The sequence below is a fragment of the Rhinolophus sinicus genome, linkage group LG10 (genome assembly GCF_036562045.2).
Source record: "Rhinolophus sinicus isolate RSC01 linkage group LG10, ASM3656204v1, whole genome shotgun sequence".
NCBI classification, from domain to species: domain Eukaryota; kingdom Metazoa; phylum Chordata; class Mammalia; order Chiroptera; family Rhinolophidae; genus Rhinolophus; species Rhinolophus sinicus.
This window is the reverse complement of record NC_133759.1, coordinates 67,669,547-67,690,705: the sequence shown is the minus strand read 5'-3', so window position 1 is coordinate 67,690,705 and position 21,159 is coordinate 67,669,547. Positions and strand designations below refer to the sequence as shown.

The 21,159-nt window shown below is 39.1% G+C and overlaps 1 protein-coding gene across 3 annotated transcripts in view; it reads left to right on the top strand.

Moving 5' to 3' along the window:
* Positions 1 to 12,589, top strand: part of NLRP3 (NLR family pyrin domain containing 3) — a 43,420-nt gene extending 30,831 nt beyond the window's left edge. For 2 of the 3 annotated variants that reach the window (XM_019719199.2, XM_074313322.1), the window contains exons 9-11: positions 7,554 to 7,724; positions 8,233 to 8,403; positions 11,290 to 12,589. In XM_019719199.2, the coding sequence (XP_019574758.2) occupies positions 7,554 to 7,724; positions 8,233 to 8,403; positions 11,290 to 11,389 (442 nt within the window). In that variant the 3' untranslated portion in view covers positions 11,390 to 12,589. The remainder of the gene's footprint in view (positions 1 to 7,553; positions 7,725 to 8,232; positions 8,404 to 11,289) is intronic. The other variant, XM_074313323.1, reaches the window with a different exon arrangement.
* Positions 12,590 to 21,159: the final 8,570 nt, after the last annotated feature.

Below are 21,159 nucleotides of genomic sequence, written 5' to 3'. Positions count from 1 at the left end.
TTCCTTATGGATCAAAGAATAGTTGCTGATTTGTCAGATTGTTCAGCTTTTAACTTGTTAAAAACAGGTGGTGATTTTCTTTTTTTTAAATTACAGTTTATTGGGGTGACCATTGTTAGTAAAGTTACATAGGTTTCAGGTGTACAATTCTGTATTACATCATCTATAAATCCCATTGTGTGTTCTGGGTGGTGATTTTTAAGCTTCCTATGTGTTGGACTGAAAACTGAAAGTCCTCCTTGTGAGGTTTTTATGATAAAAGTAAGACACTCAGTGTGAAAATATCAAGTAACATAGATACACGAAGTAAGACATATGACAACTGCTTCTCAGCCCACTTCTGAGAGAACCATTCACAATAGGCTGATGAGCAAACTTCCAGACAGTTTGTTATACATACCCATCTAAACATCCATCTGTCTGTCTGTCTGTCAACCACGCTCTTGATATACTGTGTTTTGATTTTCTGGGGCTGCTGTAACCAAGTACCACAAAAGGTGTGGCTTAAATAACAGACATTTATTTTTATAATTTTTAGTTTTATTGAGAAATAATTCACATACAGTGCTGTATAAGTTTAAGGTGAACAGCATAATGACTTGACTTAGATATATTGTGAAATGATTACCACAATAAATTTAGTTAACATCCATCACCTCATATAGTTACAAAAAATGTTTTTTCCTTTAGTGAGAACTTTTAGGATTTATTTTCTCAACTTTCAAATATATCATACAGCAGTGTAAGCTATAGTCATCACGGTGTACATCATGCCTTTAATACTTATTTATCTTATAACTGGAGGTTTGTGACTGACCACTTTCATTCAATTTCCCCACTCCCCCCGCACCCCCACATCTCTGTTAATCACAAATTTGATCTTTTTTTTATTCTACACGTTTGGTTTAAGTTCTTTTTCTTTTTTTAAATCCCACATATCAGTAAGATCAAAAGTATTTGTCTTTCTCTATCTGACTTATTTCACTTAGCATAATACCCTCACGGTCCATCCCTGTTGTCACCAATGGCAGGGTTTTCTTCTTCTTCTTTTTTATGGCTGAGTAGTATTCCATTGTGTGTGTGTGTGTGTGTGTGTGTGTGTGTGTGTGTGTGCATGTGTGTGTATCACATAATCTTCATCCATTCATCTATTGATGGAAACTTAGGTTGTTTCTAGGCCTTGGCTATTGTAAAAAATTTGGCAATGAGCTTGGGGTACAGATATCTGTTCTATATAGTAGTTTTGTTTCATTCAGATAAATACCGAGAAGTGGAATTACTAAATCATATGGTCGTTTTATTTTTAATTTTTTGAAGAAACTTTATACTGTTTTCCACAGCGGCTGCACCAATTTGCAGTCCCACCAACAGTGTACGAAGGTTCCCTTTTCTTCACATCCTCACCAGCACTTGCTTTCTCTTTCTGACGGCAGTTTATTTTAACAGGTGTGAGGTGATATCTCATTGTGGTTTTAGTTTGCATTTCCCTAATAATTAGTGATGTTGAGCACCTTTTCATGTACCTGTTGGCTATTTGAATACCCTCTTTGGAAAAAATGTCTATTTAGGTTCTTTGCCCATTTTTAAATGGAATTATCTGTTACTTTTTGATATTGAGTTGTATGAATTCTTTATGTATTTTGGATATTAATTCCTTATCAGATATGGTTTGCAAATATGTTTTTCTTCATTCTGTAGGTTGTCTTTTTACATTGCTGATGGTTTCTTTTGCTGTGCAGAAGTTTTTTCAGTTTGATGTAGCCCACACTTGATTATTTTTTATTTTGTTGCTTGTGCTTTAGGTGCCATAGTAAAAAAAAAAAATCACTGCTAAAACTCATTTCAAGAAGTTTCTTCCCTGTGTTTCTTTTCTAGGGGCTTTATGGTTTGAGGTCTTACATTTAAGTCTTTAATCCATTTTGAGTTAATTTTTGTGAATCGTGTAAGATAGGGGTCCAGTTTCAATTTTTCACATGTGAATATACAATTTTGTAAATGGGATAGTTTATTTTATTTTCAGATAATTTATCATTAGTATATAGAAATGCTACTATTGTTAGTATATATAAATGTTTATTTTATGTCCTGTAGATTTACTGAATTCATTGACTAAATCTAACAGGTTTTTCTTTGGTTGAGTCTTTAGGATTTTCTCTATATAAAGTCATGTCATCTACTAATAGAGACAATTTTACTTCTTTCTCTACAAATTTGATGCCTTTTATTTCGTTTTCTTGTCTAATTGCTCTCACTAGGATTTTCAGTACTATGTTGAATAGGAGTGGTGAAAGTGGATACATTTATGTTGTTACTGATCATAGAGGAAAAGCTTTTGACCTTTCACCCTGATTGTGGTGTTCACTGTGGGCTTGTCATACATGACCTTTATTATGTTGAGGTACATTCCTTCTATACCTAATTTGTTAAGAGTTTTTATCATGAATGAATGTTGAATTTTTCTCTGCATCTGTTGAGATGATCACATTATCTTTCATTCTATTAATGTGATGTGTCGTATTTATTTATTTGCATATTTTTAACCATCCTTGTACCTGAGGGATAAATTCCACTTAATTATAGTGAATGATCCTTTTTTACGTGCTGCTGAATTTGATTTACTAGTATTTTGTTGAGAATTTTTGCATCTATATTCATCAAGGTACTGACCTGTAGTTTTCTTTTCTTGTATTGTCTTTGTCTGATTTTGGTATCAGGATAATGCTGGCTTCATAAAATGAGTTTTGGAGTGTTCCTTCCTCTCTGATTTTTTTTTTTTGACAGAGTTTGAGAAAGATTTACATTAATTCTTCTTTAAATGTTTGATGAAATTTATTAATGAAGTCATCTTGTCCTGGACCTTTCTTTGTTGGGAGTTTTTAAATTACTGATTCAATCTTTTTACCAGGAATTGGTCTGTTCAGATTTTCTATTTCTTCTTGATTCAGTCTTGGTGGGTAGTATGTTTCTAAGAATTTTTCTGTTTCTTCTAGGTTGTTTAGTTGTTGATTATAGTTATTCATGGTAGCCTCTTATGATCCTTTATATTTTTGTGGCATCAATTGTAATGTCTCTTTCATTTATAATTTTGTTGATTTCGGTCTAATCTCTTTACTTACTGGTTTGTCTAGCTAAAGGTTTGCCAATTTTGTTTTTTATCTTTTAAAAGGAACTATTCTTAGTTTGTTAATCTTTTTTTATTGTTTTCTTATTCTCTTATTTATTCTTGTTCTAATCTATTTTTTTAAAATGTCCTTCCTTTTGGTAATTTTGGGCTTAGTTTGTTGTTATTCTCTTTCCTTGAGGTATAAAGTTAGGTTGTTTATTTAAGATCTCTCTATTGTCTTGATGTATGTGATTATAGGTAGAACTTTTCCTACTAGAACTAATTTTTCTGCATCCCATAATTTTGGCATATTATGTTTACTTTTTGTTGTTTGTGTCAAGATACTCTTTTATTTTCCCTATAATTTCTTCTTTGACTCATTGGTTGTTTATGTGAGAGTTGTTTAATTTTTGAGTTTTCCAGTTTTCTTTCTGTTATTGGTTTCTAGTTTCATACCATTGTGGACAGAGAAGATACTTGGTATGATTTATTTTCTTGAATTCGCTAAAACCTGTTATGTGGCCTAACATATAATCTACCCTAGCAAATGTCCCATGTGTACTTGAGAAAAATGTGTATTTTGCTGTTGTTGGATGGAATGTTCCAACTGAAATTTATTGTCTCTCATTAGTGGAGCCTAAAAGTCCAAGATCAAGGTTTTGGCAGTTGGTTTCTTCTGGTGGCTATGAGGAAAAATCTGCTTCATGCTCTGGTGGCTTACCAGCAATCATTGGGATTCCATGGTTTGTAAATGCATTACCTCAATCTTAGCCTTTATCTCTACATGGTGTTGTCCCTGAGTTGGTATGTATCTGTTTTTGTGTCCAAGTTCCCCTTTTTATAAAAACACCAATTATATTGGATTATCGCTCACCTTAATGACCGTATGTTAACTAATTACATCTTCAATGACCTCATTTCTAAATAAAGTCACGTTTGGAAGTATTGGGGGCTAGGACTTCAAAATACGAAGTTTTGGAGAACACAGTTCAATCCATAACATTCTATCTCTTTGTCAAAACTAGATTCATAATGTGAATACTTTCCTATGATTTGCTTTTGTAATTTATTGTAAGTACATTGCCATGCTGGTATATATACAGATCTACGAATTTGGGCATAATATTCCATAGTTTGCATTATGGTAATTTATTTAGCTACTCTTTGAATGATGAACCTTTGGATGAGCTTCTACTTTTTATTATTACAAACAACTCTGAAAAAAGTGTATTTGTATATATTTGTAACTTTATATTTGTAACTATATATTTATAACTTTATGTATGTATATTTCTCTTGAGATGGATACATATAAGTGAAATTAATGAGGCAAAACTTTTAGGCATTTTATATTTTGTTAGGCATAGATAAATTTTCTTTTCTAGAACTTTAGGGCTTTATCTCTTTACCCCAATATTACACAAGCACCACATTACAAAATTCTTTAGTTCTTATAACTTATGCCCCACCCTGATTCTTTGCCCTGTTCTTGCCCTTTCCTTACTGCCTTGTTGAATAGTGGGACTTTCCAGGAGGCTGATTAACCAATAAAAAGGGGACAATCCTAATTTTAAAAATAACTTTCAGTTTCCTCTACCTTTAATTTTTTTTTTTTTAACATAACACCGGAGGGAGATTTGAAATGCAAATTTGATAATATTGACACCTTCAAAACACCTTCAAAAGTTCTTCTTTGAAGTTAAAGTTGTTATATCTTATCTTGGCACATAAGGCTATCCCTGACCAGACATAGATCACTGCATCTGCCCTCTTGCCTATCACTTCACTCTATTTTGAGTTATATTGAACTAGTTTTGAGTTCTAAGAACCTGGCCTGCTCTTTTATCCTTCCTCACCTCTGCATACCATTTTCCTTTTGCCTGGAGAGTTATCCTTACTCTCCTATCCCCACCATCTGTCTAAGAAGCAGCTTCTTCCTTTTCAAGTAATTTCTTTCATTTTCCATTTAAAATGCTGATAGAAAAAACACTTGCATCTTGGTTTTGTAATACCTCAATGAGATAATCCTGTTTAAAGTTATCATCACACAGCTAAGTAGATAGTAAATACTCAAAAAATGTAAAATCTTCTTCCTCAATTTTCTTCATGAGACATTTTTGTGACATAAAGTATATCATCAGCAAAATAAAAAACACACACAATAATTTAACTTAATACAGTACATGACAAGATATCTGTGCTCAGTAAATGTGGAACTGAGTTGAATGGATTGGTTGAAACCACGATATATATGTTGGTGACATTCTTTTAATCTGGTAGATTGGTGGGTAAGATTTGCTTGTTTGATTTCTAAGTATTTCATTACATGTTCCAGGTACCCATTACTTAGTCTCAGTGGTTACCAACATTTTGATGATTCAGACAAAATCTCTCCATTTGCTTGTAACTGCTCTCACTTCACTGTGTTCCTTACACATCTAGTCCTTTTCTGGAAATAGTGGTAATGCTTGCCATTCTGTAACTTCCAAAATATTATTTTCTTTCCTTTTTGATGTCTGTCTGCAGTCTTCTGGAATGTTCTTTATCTTTGCCAGTGTCTTAGTCTGTTTGAGCTGCCATAACAAAATTACCACAGACTGGGTGGCTTAAACAACAAATATTTATTTCTCACAGTTCTGGAGTCTGGAAGTCCAAGATCAAGTCTCCTACTGATGATCTGGTTCCTGGTAAGGACCCTCTTCCTGGCTCGCAGGCAGTCATTTTCTTGCTGTGTCCTCATGTGGTGATTGGGATGAGGGGGTCTCTATTATAAGGGCACTAATCCCATCCTGAGGGCTCCACCCTCAAGACCTACTTAAGACCTCCCAAAGGTCCCACATCCTAATACCATCACACTGGGGGTTAATATTTTAACATTTGAATTTGGGGGACATAAATGTTAGGTCCATAGCAGCCAGTAATCCTGCAAATCCCTTCTGCATGTTCACTCAGAACCCTCTGATAAAATTCTTCTTAGCTGGAGACAAAGACTTCCCAGCAGTCCCTCAGAACTTGCTTTATTTTTGTTCTTCCCTCTTGGTCTTGCTTACTCTATGCTTTTCATTCTGATTCAGGCTTGACCGGGAAGGTGGAGACTGGTGCGTAGAAATGTGCTTCTGTTTCCTTTAGAGCATTTCTTCATGTTACACAGTCTGAACGACTTCTTTCTCTGTTTCTGTTTATCCTGATTCTAAGACACTTTATAGCTTAAAAACATGTGATTGCTACGGATTCTGGCAGGAAGAAATGTGATTGCATGAGGTGTTCTTAAGTCAAGGCCTGTGTAAGGCCTAGCACATGTGCCTTTGTGGGGACAGAACCAGGAGTGCAGTTTCCAGGCTCTCACCCTCACATGGAAAGGTGCTCACTCAGGTAGTAAATGGCCATCAATTGTGATTGGATGGCCATCAGCTGTGGCTAGTTGGCCATCAGCTGTAACCAGTGAGCCATTTGCCACTAATATAACTGTTGTGGCTACGCTAGCAGCAAAATGGGGACCAGCAAGAAGATGGTGGCTGAGCCAGCAAGCAGCAGAGTGAGGGTTGTGGATCGTGTGGCTCCGGTTTCCTGTGTCTCCAACCCAGCCGCCAGCGAGACTATAGTGGTGCGACTCCCCTATCTATGGCTCCGTGGGTGTTCCTTTTTGGCCTCACCATATCCTGCGTTCTTGTGTGGGGAGTGGGAGAAGAGACCCCACAGGCTGCCCTGCATGACAGCCTTTCTGTACAATGTATATATACCAGCCTCTGAAATTCGATGCAGGAGTGACACAGCTATCTGTTTCAGGGCCCTCATGCTCTTATTGGGTGAGAGAATGTGCTCAACTTGATCCAAGAGTAGTACATCAAAAACCTTATTTCCATTGAGTATAATGTATAGCTAGGACTTTATACTCTGTGAGGAGTCTTACAGTGTAGAGGGAGTGTGACAAGGACAGAAGGGGCAACAGAGGTGGGGGGATGACCCTAGCAGGCTCTTTGACTTTAGAAAAACACATAATGTGAGATTTCTAATCTGTAAAAGATATACTATAGTTACAGCTGCACTGCGTCTTCCCTGGTTGGTGTAAGAATCAAATCAGGCAGCTCTCTGTGACATTGTGGGAATTATTAGTCAGGAACAGCCTAGGATGTCTTCCTGGAAGAGGTGCTCGTGAGTAGCATGCATGGCCAGAGGGAACGCATGTAAGAAGGCGGAGGACTGGGGAGGAAATTTGGAGCAGTTTGTTTTTCACTCTGTCCCTTCTGATCGCAGCAAAGCATCTGCTGAGACCATCATTTGTTCCTCTTATGGGACCAAATTCAGGGATTCATGCTCCCCTCAGGTTATATCCCAGATGATGGCTCCTGACCTTGAAGTTGAAGGATGCTGCTTTTTTTGTGGTGAGATAGCTGTGCAGTGTCCAAGGGAGGCTGTCCACTGAGGACTCTTGTCCCTGTTCCTTCTGCAGGTTGGTGAACTCTGGCCTTACACCGGCTTGCTGTCCAGCTCTGTCCTCGGTGCTCAGTGCTAACCAGAATCTCACACACTTGTACCTGCGGGGCAATGCTCTTGGAGACATGGGTGTCAAGCTGCTCTGTAAGGGCCTCTTGCACTCCAACTGCAAGCTTCAGTTGTTGGAGTAAGTCTCTTAGCTTGTTATGGTGATGGGAACACAGGGTACCTGAGGGTGGGGCAGTGGTGGCATCTGGGGGAGGGATGATGAGATAGTCTGTATCTAAGAAGTAATGGCGTCCTCTGCAGGTTGATTACAGAATCATGGGACTGGGAGGAGTTCTAGTTCTAGATGGTGTGAAGGTAAATACTAGAGTTCCTCTCTCCACAAATCTCTCTACTACAAAAGGGTTGGGGTGGTATGGCTCTTGTTTTTTAAGGAAATTTAGAGGGAGACATAGAATTTGGGAAAATTCAGTTCACAAACTGCGATTACTAATTTGATCTGCATAATCCAGTAGACTGGAAAAAATACTCTTACCTGAAAAGAAGAGAAGAATAACCATGGGCCATATGGTTGTTCCAAGCTTATTAAGCCTTTTCTTTTTCTGTGTTTGAAACATTACAGGCTAAGATCTGGGAGACCTGGGGGATGGTAAGGGGACATTTTATTTAAGTCATCCTCTTTCTTGCAGACTAGACAACTGCAGTCTCACCTCGCACTGCTGCTGGGATCTGTCCACACTTCTGACCTCCAATCGGAGCCTGCGGCAGCTGAGCCTAGGCAACAATGACCTGGATGATCTGGGGGTCATGCTGGTCTGCGAGGTGCTGAGACAACAGGGTTGCTTCCTGAGATGCTTGCAGTAAGTGCTCTGCAGATGCCAGCTGCAGGGCCCAGGGTCCTGAGGAGAAGCTGGCCAGCTGGTGACCGGAATTCGAAAGGTTCATTTGTGCTCAGGCTGAGGTCAGGTGTTGCAGATTTTTTTATAGGGTTGATGAGTCATGAACTGCATATTCAACTTCATCCAGACACTTAGGATATTCAAGGTTCAGTTACGTGTGAAAAGACTTTCCATCCATAGTCTTAAAAGAAGCATTAGTCCCCAATGAAAGGAGCCAAATAGATTTATGGTTCTACATAGAACTAGACCAGGTTCATCCTTATTGCAAAGGTTTGAGCTTGGCGGTGTATGTGGGGGTGTTGTTGGTTTTTGTTTTTGATGATTTCTAAATGAAAAGGTAGTGCGCTAGAAACGTGAAGATGAGAAATTCCATAAAATTTAGCCAATGCAGTATGTTGGGACCACTGGCTCCCTCCCGTCATGGGGACATGGCTGAGACACTCACTACCTCTCTAGTAAGAGCTTCCTGGTAGTCTCGTGACTTTAGCCAGCCCAGAGGACCACACTCCCCTCTGAAGAAACCCTTGTTTCCTTCACTTGGCTTCAGGGGTGACACGCTCTCCTTTGGCTTTTCTCCTCCTTTAGCTATTTCTGCTCAGTCTCCTTTTTGGCTTCTCACCATCCTGACTTTTACACGCTGAGCCTTCGGGACTTGAATGTTGGTAATTTTTCTTCTCTAAACTTTCTCTTTCATTTATATCGTCTAGTCTTCTGGCTTTACCACATATGTGCTGTACCCCCCACTTTATACCTCCATGGATTCTGTGTCCAAATGCTTATCTGACCTTTCCCCTTGGATGTCTAAGAAGCCTCCCAAACTTCATGTGTCCAAACCCAAGCCCGCGCTGTTCCCCTCTGACACCTGTTCCTTCCCCTTCTCAGTCAGCGGCAACTGTCTCAATTGCTCAGGCCAAAAACTCCTGATCTCACGTCTGATGCTCTTCTTCTTGATGTGCACATCCCATAGCTCAGCTGTCACAGCACACCTATCAGTGACCACTTCTTGCCTTTTCATGGCTCATACCCTGGTTCAAGCCACTGTCACCTCTTGTCTGGATTGTTATGGTGGAATTCTGCCAGGCTACTCTGCATCTATTTTTCTTACTGTAGCAGATGGAGAGTGGGGCTAAAACATGAGTAAGTGGCTTCCTATCACATCCAGTTAGAGCAATAATATTCATGGCAGAATCTCCAACCCCACGTGCTCTAGCCCATGCTGCTCCTGAAAATCCATCTTCTCCTAACCTGTTCCTTCTGCTCTGCTCACGTTGGTCTATTTGTTGTTTCACAAAAACACTGTCATCTCTAGAACTTTTCACTTGCTGTTTCCTCTGCCCAGACCCTCTCCCTTTGATATCTGCAAGCCTTGTTCCTCACACCCTTAAATTATCTGCTTAAAGATCTGTTGCTGTGTGAGTGTCTTACCATTCTACTGAAAACCACGTGCTCTTTCTTCTTCTCTTCTTATTTTCCTCCATAGTGTCACCACCATCATAGATGCTATGTTATTGTCTTGTTCATTTATTATCTGTATCCCACCCCAAGAATGTAAAGTCTATGAGCCCAGGCACTTCTGTTCTTGTCCATGACCCCAAGGCTACACACCAACTGGAATGCAGGTTTGAATAAATACAAGTTTGAATCAGCGCTATGTTCTTGTGCAGACATAGTGGAGCACATTTGCTGCAGGAAAACCCCAAATTCCCAGAGCTAAGAGAATTAGAGGAACAAAGGAAGGCAGTGGTCAGGATGAAGCTGGGGACATTGCCGCCCATGGATGCGATGATCCTGTCTTGTCAGCTTGGCTGCCATAACAAAACAGCACAGACTAGGGACCTTAAACAACAGACATCTATTTCTCACAGTTCTGGAGGGTGGAAAGTCTGAGATCATGGTGCCAGCTGTTTCGGTTCCTGGTGAAAGCTCTCTTCTGGGCTGGCAGATGGTGCCCTCTTCCTGTGTTCTTGCATGTCAGAGAGAGAGAGAGAGAGAGAGAGAGAGAGAGAGAGAGAGAATAGTCTGGTATCTCTTCTTATGAGGGCACTAATCCCACATTAGGACCGACCTCTATGACCTCACCTAACCTTAATTACATCCCCAAACCATCTCCAAATACCATCACATTGAGGGTTAAGACTTCAACATAGGAATTTTGGAGGAACATAGATTTTCAGTTCATAGCACAATAAAACCAAGATTGTTAGAAATTATATAGGACAAATGGTATGATTTCTATGCTGCAGGGGAAATAAAAAAAAAAGAGAAGGAGGAAGAACTTATATTGAAGACTTGAGAGGCATACCAAGGAGTTGCAAAGTGTGGACTTTATATGGCTCTTGATTAAATGAACATAATATAAAAAAATTATCAGACAGTTGAAGAAATTTAAACACTGACTGGACATGTGTTGATATTAAGGAATTATTGTTAACTTTTAAAAAGCTGTGATAATGGTATTATGGCTATGTTTATGAAAGTCTTCTTCATTTAGTGTCGTACAGTGAAATATTTAAGGATGTGCAACATGCCGTATTTAAAATAATCCATTGATGTGGGGAGTGGGTGGACGGCAAATGAAACAAGGTTGGCCATGAGCTGTTGACTGTCATACCTGGATTGTGGGAGCCTGGGGATTCATTACACTACTCTCTCTATATTTACATATGTTTAAACATTTTCAAACTTGAAGGTTACAAATGTGACAGAAACCACAGTAGGTCTGAAGGGTAGCACTGGAGAACTTAGAAGCGTGTGAGGATAAGGGAAGTGAAATGAGATTTTTAAAGCCAAATACTCAGAGATTGTTCATTTGAAGTGTTATCTAAGGCCCTCTATTTGCTTTTACAGGTTGTGTAAAATGTATTTTAATTATGCTACAATCTGCGCATTACAGACACTTCAAGAAGAAAAGCCCGAGTTGACCATTGTCTTTGAACCTTCTCAGTGATGACGCAGGCAGGGCTGCCAGACACCAGTGTCCTGCGGCCCCGCCATCCAAGTGTGGACAAGAGGCCGTGAGCGCTCCTCCGTTGGGGTTAGGACCATGCTCCTCAAGTCTTCTGGTCCAGCATGGGAGAGCACAGCTCGCGCAGATGGTACCTTTGCAGAGAGTCCATGAACATCTCCTTTACCCCAGGTTAAAGCACCAGGGCGATGAAATCACCCACGTGATGCCGGTCTCCTCATAGCGGTTTAGTTTGCGGGTGTGTTCCTCTTGGTGACCTCATATAACTAATTCATTCACTAAAGCACTTTATTTTTCTCATTTTACTCTTTCTAAATCTCTTTTCCTTCATATATTTTCCCCTTCTTTGTCTGTTTACTTCTGCCATCTTTCTCTTAACTGACCATAACAGAACGAGTTACCTATGTATTATGTTGCAATTTTGTGGCAGCAACTTATTTATTTTTAATTTTTGTAACAGTTATATTTTCTAATAAAATAATGCATGTTTATTGAAGCTGGTTGAAAATTCATAGACTATAGAAACTTTGTGGTATTTATTGAGTTAAATTGTTTTCTTTCTTTAATTTTAAAAAAGGGTGCCTGGAGATCTTTTTACTTATTTATCTAAATTACTGAAGATAAATTAAATTGCTTTATACATTTAAAAAATATCTTTGTCAGATGATTCAGTTGTAAAGAATGGGGGAAAAAATCACCTTACCATAACTCTGAGGGTTGAAATGTCAGCTCTGGTAGGACAGGAGGTTGAAAGTCATGCAAACGAAGGTTTTAGAGTAGGCAGAGCCTACACTCATAAATAGACGTATTGTGTACAAAATGCATTTTGCTTTCAGTTACAACAGATTATCTTGAATGTATCTCCTCCCAGGATTTATCTCATCTACCACACTTCACATAGCATTAAATCATTAATAAATATTGATTAATTGCTTCTCTACACATGGGGAAACGTCTTGAACCCATGGAATCGCTCAGGATAGAAATACTACTTTTGCTGTCAAATGAACCATCCAGACTCTGCTAATCAAATTGTGGCCATACGGACTGTTAATATAAAGAGCTTGTGCAAGAATGTATTAATAAATCAATCACATTGCTAAGTATGCTTTTGAGATAAGCTGACTTTTCTTCATGTCAAGGCTTTCTCAATAAGGTAGCAGTATGTGATTTATGTTCTACTTCAAACTTTGTCTTGTATTTTGAGTAACAAGTATTTTGAGTAACTCTGATCTAGATATTGTTTTCTGCATCTTGGTGAAGTGAGGTATTGCAGACTACCTTTACATGTAAACACCTTTACACGTAGGATAAAATATAATTAGAAACACATAGCTATGCTGGAAGGAGAGAAAGAAAAACTTCTGGGCACTAGGAACTTAAAACTGGATTGAGTTTGCCCCTCAGTGACCCAGAGGAATAGCTGTATAGATAAAGACCCCACAATGTAATTATTAATATGGAAAATTCATGAAGTTTTACATACTAGTAGAACTAAAAAATAAGTAAAGTTGCTTGATATAAGACCGATGTACAAATGTCAAAGGAATGCAGTTAGAAAAGAAATCATGCTTTTCAGGCATCATAATAAAGCTTGGGTCACTCATGAAGCAGCAATGGACGCTAAAATCTAAAGTGAAATTTAAATCATGAGCAGAATACTTGTCTGGTCTGAAAGTATCTCTCCGCAGTTGGATAACCAGCAAAAGAAAAATAGTAACTATATAAAGAGAAGAAATTGGACAGTACCCTGAATATCTAATATAAAATGTCAGTGGGGGCAGATGGATATCTACTTTTAGGTGAGATAACATAAGAAGGAAACAATACCACCTATGTAGGATTGTGGCTGAGAATGCATACCCAGAATCTAATTACCAGGAAATGCCAGACAAACTCCAAATGAGGAAATTCTATTAAAAAGGAGAAGGGGACTGCATTCCTCAAGAATGTCAGTGTTGACAATGGGTAAATCTTGGGGGTGGGAGATGTTATAAGATTGTTCTTTATACTGTTCTTGTTTTTACATCTTGTCTGTATGTATGGTTTTATTTCCAAATGAAAAGTTAAAAAATCAAAATAGTTAACAGCATTCCTAAGCACCTGCAATTTGAAATGTAATAAATATTCTATTAATCATAGCAATACAATTTATCAGATACCTGAAATCAATCTATCAACAATTGTACAAAACCCATACAAAAGAAGACCTAATGGAGAGGTGTGTCATGTTCATGGATGGGAAGCTTCCATAGCCTGCCAAGACCATGCCCCCTCTCACCCCAGTAAACTAGAATTAAATTCAATTGCAATGAACATGCTAATGGGGATTCCCATAGACCTGAGCTGTGGCCTCCATTGTCTGCACATACACGTTGGGTGTTGCTGCTGTTGTAATGGGTGTTAAGAATCTTTCTGTGCTTGAACTATGCCATGTTCTCTATAGCTCTGTGTTATGGATTGAATTCTATTTCTACCCCCCAATTCATATGTTGAAGCCCTAACCTCCAGTACTTCAGAACATGACTGTATTTGAAGATAGTCTTCAAAAAGGTAATTAAGTTAAAATGATGTCATTAGGATGGACTCTAATCTTACTGGTGTCTTTTTAAGACAAGATTAGGACACACTTGTATAGAGGGAAGACCATGTGAAGACACAGGGAGGAGATGGCTTGGCCTCCAGAACTGTGAAAAAACAACTATCCATTGTTTAAGCCCCCACACTGTGGCACTTTGTTATGGCTGCCCCAGCAAATGGTTGTGCTCTATGAGCTCAATAGCAGTGTTAGTGGGCAAAATGCATGCCCTTCAGCACTGATACTGATATCTAAATTATATACAGATACCCAAGTGAGCCTGGGGCAAATGGATGCCCTTAATGACCAAATAAATGATAACAAAATTTTAGTATCAAGCATATAAAGTAAATACTTGTAATTGGGGATATAGGACTCAAGTAAACTGAAGCCGTTCTTCCACTTCCTCAAGGCAACCTTCAGTTGAATTAGATTTAAGGTCGAACACAGGAAGGGGCTGAGTCCAATGAACTTGGGTCCACTGGGGGAAGCCTGAGGCACATTGTAACCATGACCCCAAGTCTGCTGATCATGTGGTAGGGTGGCATTTCCCAAGGTACTCTGCACACAACGCCCGGGAATTGGCGAAAGTGCAGATTCAGGCTCACTGGGTCTGGGGCGGGAGCTGCAATGCTGCATTTCTTACATGCTCCAGGTGACACTGACTACTTTCCTCATGCTTGAGTGGCAAGGCTTCAGGACCAGGAGAGAGATGTGTTTGTATGTGAAGTCGAATAAGAATGGCACTTTATTCAGGTGAGTGTGGTTGTTCCTTTTACTGCTGGGCAGAGGAGGCTACATTAGCAGCTCATACTTTAGTTGATTTCTCGTTACTTCGACGTAGCTTAAACAAATTGTGTAGAATACCACTTCTGTGAAGATGGATCTCCTTCTCCAATTGAAAAGTATACATGTTGTGTATAAAACAAACACAAGAAGACTCAATGTAGAGAAGAAGGCAGACCAGCTGGGGACCTCAGGACCCAAGGAACAGTGTGGTGGTGAGGTCTCACTGGATTTGTTTGTTTGCTTGTTATTTTTGACTCGTATATCCCAGACATGGAGCTGAAGAAGCTCTTTTGAGCAAATGGTGCTAGAGAAATTGGACAGCCATAGGCTAAATAAATAAACACATAAATACACCTAACCTAAACCTTACACTTTGTGCAAAAATTAACTCAGAATGGATCGTGGAGTTAAACGTAAAATGTAAAACAATAAAACTTTACAAAACAACATGGGATAAAATTTTTACAGATATATATTATAATAAATGTATACATATATTTATTATATACAAATATATACACATATAATAAATGTGGTATAATATGTATATATAGGTTTCAAAAACCCTTGGAATTTGAGTGATAGGAGTGTCTTTTGTCATTCATAAAAAGCTCCTTTCAACCATAACTGGGTTTATGCTAACGTGACTCATGGTGGATGCTTGGATAGTTCTGGTCACAGCAGAAAGATCAAATGTGATGAGAGGTTTGGAACTTTCAGCTCCACACCCCTAGCTTTGGGGAGGAGGGAGGGCCTGGAGACTGAGCCAGTCACATGGCAAATGGTTGAATCAATCATGTCCATGTAATGACACCGCCATAAGAACTCTGGACACGGAATCTTGGCACGGCTTCCCGGTTGGTGTATACACTGATGTGCTGGGAGGGTGACACACCCTGACCCCACAGGGAGAGGGGCACAGAAGTACTGCACCCTCCTCCCCTCCCAAAGCAGACCTTGCTCTGTGCATCTCTCCTATTTGGCTGTTTCTTTCTAATAAAACGGTAATCATAAGTATAGAGCTTTCAGTGAGTTATATGTGTCCTTCTAGCAAATTGTTGAATGTGAAGTGTGGGCTGTAGGAAACCCCACATTTACATCCAAATCAGTCAGAAGTGTGAGTGGTCCCTGAGATTGCAACACGCATCCGAGTGGGGAAAGTCTTGTGGTATAGAGCCCCTTAAACCTGTGGGACCTGGGCTAACTCAAGAGTTAGTGCCAAAATTGGATTGAATTTTTGGACATCTGGTTAGAAATGGAGAACTCGTGTTTGCGCATAGGGTCCCAAATCCTCCACTCACCTTACTACCTTGGACAAGTCACTCCACTTGCCTTTCTGTGTAAAAATGCATACAATGGTTACATCCACTTTGTTTTGTTGCTTTCAGATTTAAAAGGGTACCGATGCACACAGAACAGTGCCCAGAATACACTGAAATCTATTTACCTCTCTTTCCTCGCTCACTATCCCTAAGGGTTAAATATTACGATAAGGTCACAGGTTAAACGTTTAATTTCATTTCTGTTGGGGGGGGGGCAGCATTCTTAGTGGATTGGAAGACATACTTTGAATGAGGTCTCTGGTTTCTGATCCAGGAAAGATGGAGAGGTTTGTTCTTGTGACCATGAAAAAGCAAAAGGTGTCTGTTTTTAAGCCCTGTGATATGATGTTTAGCTGTATCCAGGATTGCCTTAACAGACATGTAAGCTAAATTTTAAGGATTATTGCTATTAATGCCTCAAATACAGGAATATATCTGTTATTGTTAACTCCTTTTTATTAACCATGTTTCTGTGCCGTGAACCATGCTACATATTCTAAATAAGGACTTGTCAGGTAAGAGTCATACTTTGGTATGTCAAAACAGTGCTATCATGTCTAAATAATGTACAGGTGTATCCCTCAGAGTACCATCACATGACAGAAACCAGACTAGTTGTTTTAATAGAGGAAATTGAACAAAAAAAGATTGTTAATAAAAGTAAGCCTAATTGCATGGATCACGAAAGCCACGGGCTGCTCTGAAAGAACTGGGCGGCCTCAGCACTTGGTCATCCTGAAGAGTGACCTGTATTGTGGACAGGAAGCCACTGTCAGGACAGAAAATGGAGACAGAATGTTTTCTATAAACAAAGGTGTCAGACAAGGGTCTCTCATTTTATTTCCCTATTTGTTTAATCTGCATGCAGAAAAGATCATGTGAAAAATTAGACCCAGAATCAGAGGAAGGAGGAATGAAATTTGATGGAAGAAATATCAGTAACTTAAGACATGCAGATGACACCATATGAGTGGTAGAAGCTAGCAATGATTTGAAATGACTTCTGATGAAAGTGAAAAAGAAAGTGACAATGCAGGACTGCATCTGAATATGAAGAAGACAAAAATCATGACTACAGAAGAAATACACAACTCTAACAAAGACAATGAAGGTACCTAAATGAATATATGGTGATGGAAGGAGAACTGACTCTGGGTGATGAACACACAATGGGATTTATAGATGATGTAATACAGAATTGTACACCTGAAATCTATGTAATTTTACTAACAATTGTCACCCCAATAAATTTCATAATAAAAAGATTGTGCTTTCTTTGGCTCAGTCATCCATTCAGATGGAGACTGCAGCTAAGAAATCAAGAGAAGTGTGAGACTCAAAAGGTAGCAATGGAAGAATCAGGAAAGATCACTGAAAACAAAGACGAGTCATTAGAGACCGAGGCTGAGATCGCCCCCACACTCATATTCCCAATTACTATATATGAATGTGAAAGTTTGAGAATTAAGAAAGCTGATAGGAAAAATAAAAAAGATTTATTTGTAACATGGTGCTGGAGGAGAACTCTACAGATACCCTGGACCGCCAGAAAGATGAACAGGTGGGTCCTAGAGCAAGTTAAACCTGAACCATTGCTGGAGGCAAAAATGACAAAATTGAAGCTGTCCTACTGCGGGTCCATCATGAGAAGGCAGGGTTCTTCAGGAAAGAAAAGAATTCTGGGAAAAACAGAAGGCCGCAGGAAAAGAGGAAGACCAAATATGAGATGGGTTGACTATAAAAGAAGCCATAGGCTGAGTCTACAGAAGCTGAGCAGGGGTGTTGAGGACAGGACATGTGATGTCACTCATTCACAGGGTCGCCAGGAATCAGAGCCAACTCAAGGACACATAATTAGAACAATTTTTAATTTTCTCCCCTGAAAAGAAGAGAAAAACACAAAAGTTTCATGGAGGGAGTGACTCCAGAAAGCAGGGAGGTTGGATTTATTAGAACTTGGACATTTGGAGAAGGGTCTCAAGAAGCTGAGCCCCAGCCGCTGAGAAGGGAGAGCTTCTGACCGGGGTCGGCATCCCTGAGGAGTGTGAAGGGCTGGTTCTGCAGCTGTTGCAGACTGGAGTCAGCTGCTGCTGCTGGAATGAGCTGCTTCCACCAGGGTGAAGCAGCATTGCTGAGGCGGCATGGAGAGACAAAGGAAAACAGGCTGGAGTAAGTCCTCTGTCCTCCAGCCTGGTGGACTGATGGCCCTGCCTCCAACCAGAGTAGTTTCTGGGAAGCAACCAACCAGCAAAAGTCTTTTTTTTCTCAGAGTTCCACGTCTGCATTACAAAGACGAGCACTTGGTATTGAGACAATTGCTTTCCAGCTGGTTCAGATGATGTAGAATGGAATGTGGAGGTAAACAAACATGAGAATCCAGTGTGTGTGTCAAGGGTAATTAAGAGAGGTCTCAGGAGCTGGGAGTGAGGAAAAGGGAGCAGGAGAATTTTTGACACTTAGTTCGTCAAGAAAGCTTCATGTAGCAGATGGGATTGTAGGTTGAGAGGAAGAAAGTGACAAATTTCATAAGCTTGAGGTTAAGATCATGATTCTGCTTTTCTTTCTTTTTAAATTAATTTTTACTAAATTTATTGGGGTGACATTTGTTAGTAAAATTATATAGGTTTCAAGTGTACAACTCTATAATACAGCATCTATGTATCACATTGTGTGTTCACCATCACATATATTTGACCCCATTTTCCCTCTTCTACCTCCCTCCTCCCCCCCTTACCCTCTAGTAACCACTAAACTGTTGTCTGTGTCTATGAATTTTTGTTTCTTTGTCTAGTTCCTTAGTTGCTTTCAGTTGTATATCCCACATATGAATGAAATCATGTGGTTCTCAACTTTCTCTGTCTGACTTATTTCACTTAGCATATTAATCTAAGGTCCATCCATGTCGCAAATGGCACTATTTCATCTTTTCTTACGGCAGAGTAGTATTCCATTGTGTGTATATACCACATCTTCTTTATCCAATCACCCATCAAAGGACACTTCGGTTTTTTCCATGTCTTGGCCACTGTGAATAGTGCTGCAATAAACATAGGGGTATATATGTCTTTTTATTTTATTTTATTTTATTTTATTAGTTTCAGGTGCACAAGACAAAGCACTACTTAGACGTTTATCATTTACATCCCTTACACTGTGTGAACCCCCTTTCCCCCATCCACTATCCCTCTGACATCACACAGAGCCATTACATTTCCACTGTCTCATATATGTCTTTATGGATAAATGTTTTCAGATTTTTTTTGGTAGATACCCAGGAGAGGGTTTGCTGGGTCATATGGTAATTCTATTTGTAATTTTTTGAGGAACCTCTGTACTGTTTTCCATAGTGGTTATAACAATTTGCATTCCCACCCAGGAGTGTATAAGGGTTCCTTTTTCTCCACAGCCTCTCCAACACTTATTATTTGTCTTGTTGATAATATCCATTCTAACTGGTGTGAGGTGATATCTCATTGTGGTTTTGATTTGCATTTTCCTTATAGCTGGTAAAGTGAAGCCTTTTTCATACATCTGTTGGCCGTTTGTGTGTCTTTTTGGGAGAAATATCTGTTCAAGTTGTCTTTAAAAGCAAAAATAAATGAATGGGACTGTATCAAACTAAAACACTTATGCACAACAAAAGAAGCTTTCAGTAAAACAAAGAGGCAACCAACTGAATGGGAAAAGATATTTGCAAACAACACCTCAGATAAGGGGCCAATATTCAAAATATGTAAAGAATCATACAACTCAACAATAACAACAAAATCCAATTTAGAAATGGGCAGAGGACCTGATTCTGCTTTTCTTCCTGTGTGTTTCACATGTTAGGTAGTGAACAGATGTACTTGGGGTAATGTTCAGGAATGAAAGAAGGAATTCTTATGATGCACTGGCAGAAACTCAATGTTAATCAATGCCATTGGTTGTTGCTATATTCTCGAGATGGTCAAATGTGATGACGTAAACACTCCCACCTGAACCATGCTGTAGAATTGTACTGTAGAATTGAATTATAAAGTGTCAGTCTTGACACTGTGGATAAAACACGCACTTAGAAAAACACTATGAAGACTTACCAAGTCTCCATTCCAGAATAAATTGAGGGTAACAAGACTTACATGTTTACGTGAAGAAGCATAAGATGGCTTAATTTAGCCAAAATAATTTGGCTAGACTGTATGTAAAATGAAAAATGCAGTTTTCTCATTAACTGGGAGAAGGAGGCTGCATTAGAATGTTATGTTTGGAATTAATCCTTCGTTTACATGAACATAACTTCAATGTGGCTGGAGACCAGGATGAGCAGAGGGAGAACTGGGCACCTGGTGGATGGGAGAGATCTCAGGAGACGAGAACAGGGAAAGGAAAAGGATAAGCATGACTTTTTTTTAGGAATTTGGATTTTGCCTTGAAGATAATGGACTAAAAGGCATGAAAACTTCAAAAGCACAAGAGAGAGATGGCCAAATTGGTGTGCTTAACTGATCACATTATTTTTGAAAAGCATCTGATGACTGCTAATAAGGAAAAATTAAAGAATGTGGTAATTCTTTTAAAAATAAATAATCGAAGCACACAATTTTCTTTACTGTCATGAGCTAGGAATGGCCTAAATAGGCCTTGGGCTCTGATAAATGATTGTTATCAGAAAGAAGAGCCACAGAAAGCCTCGAGTAAATGTGACTCTCTTTTCTATACAAGTTCCAATAAGTAATGACTCTATTATAAGGCAATCTGCTTACTTAACTAACTGGATATTTTGCAAACCCTGTATTTATTGATCAAAGGCAGACCTTCTGCTTACATTTTAAGAGCACATATTACCTCCAGTTTTCTTGAGGGAAGATCATGGCTTTTCTTTGGCTCACTTTCATGTTTAATTGAAGAGGCTGTCAACTTTGGTTACACTCCTCACCTCTGAAAGGTGGATGCCACCCCATTTTGACTAGAGCATTAGATAAGTGACTGTTAAAGATCACGGCTTTGCTCTTAGCAGACAACATATAATACCTACGTTCAAGAATTTCTTATAAAGTCTCACTATGTTCACAGTACAGGCC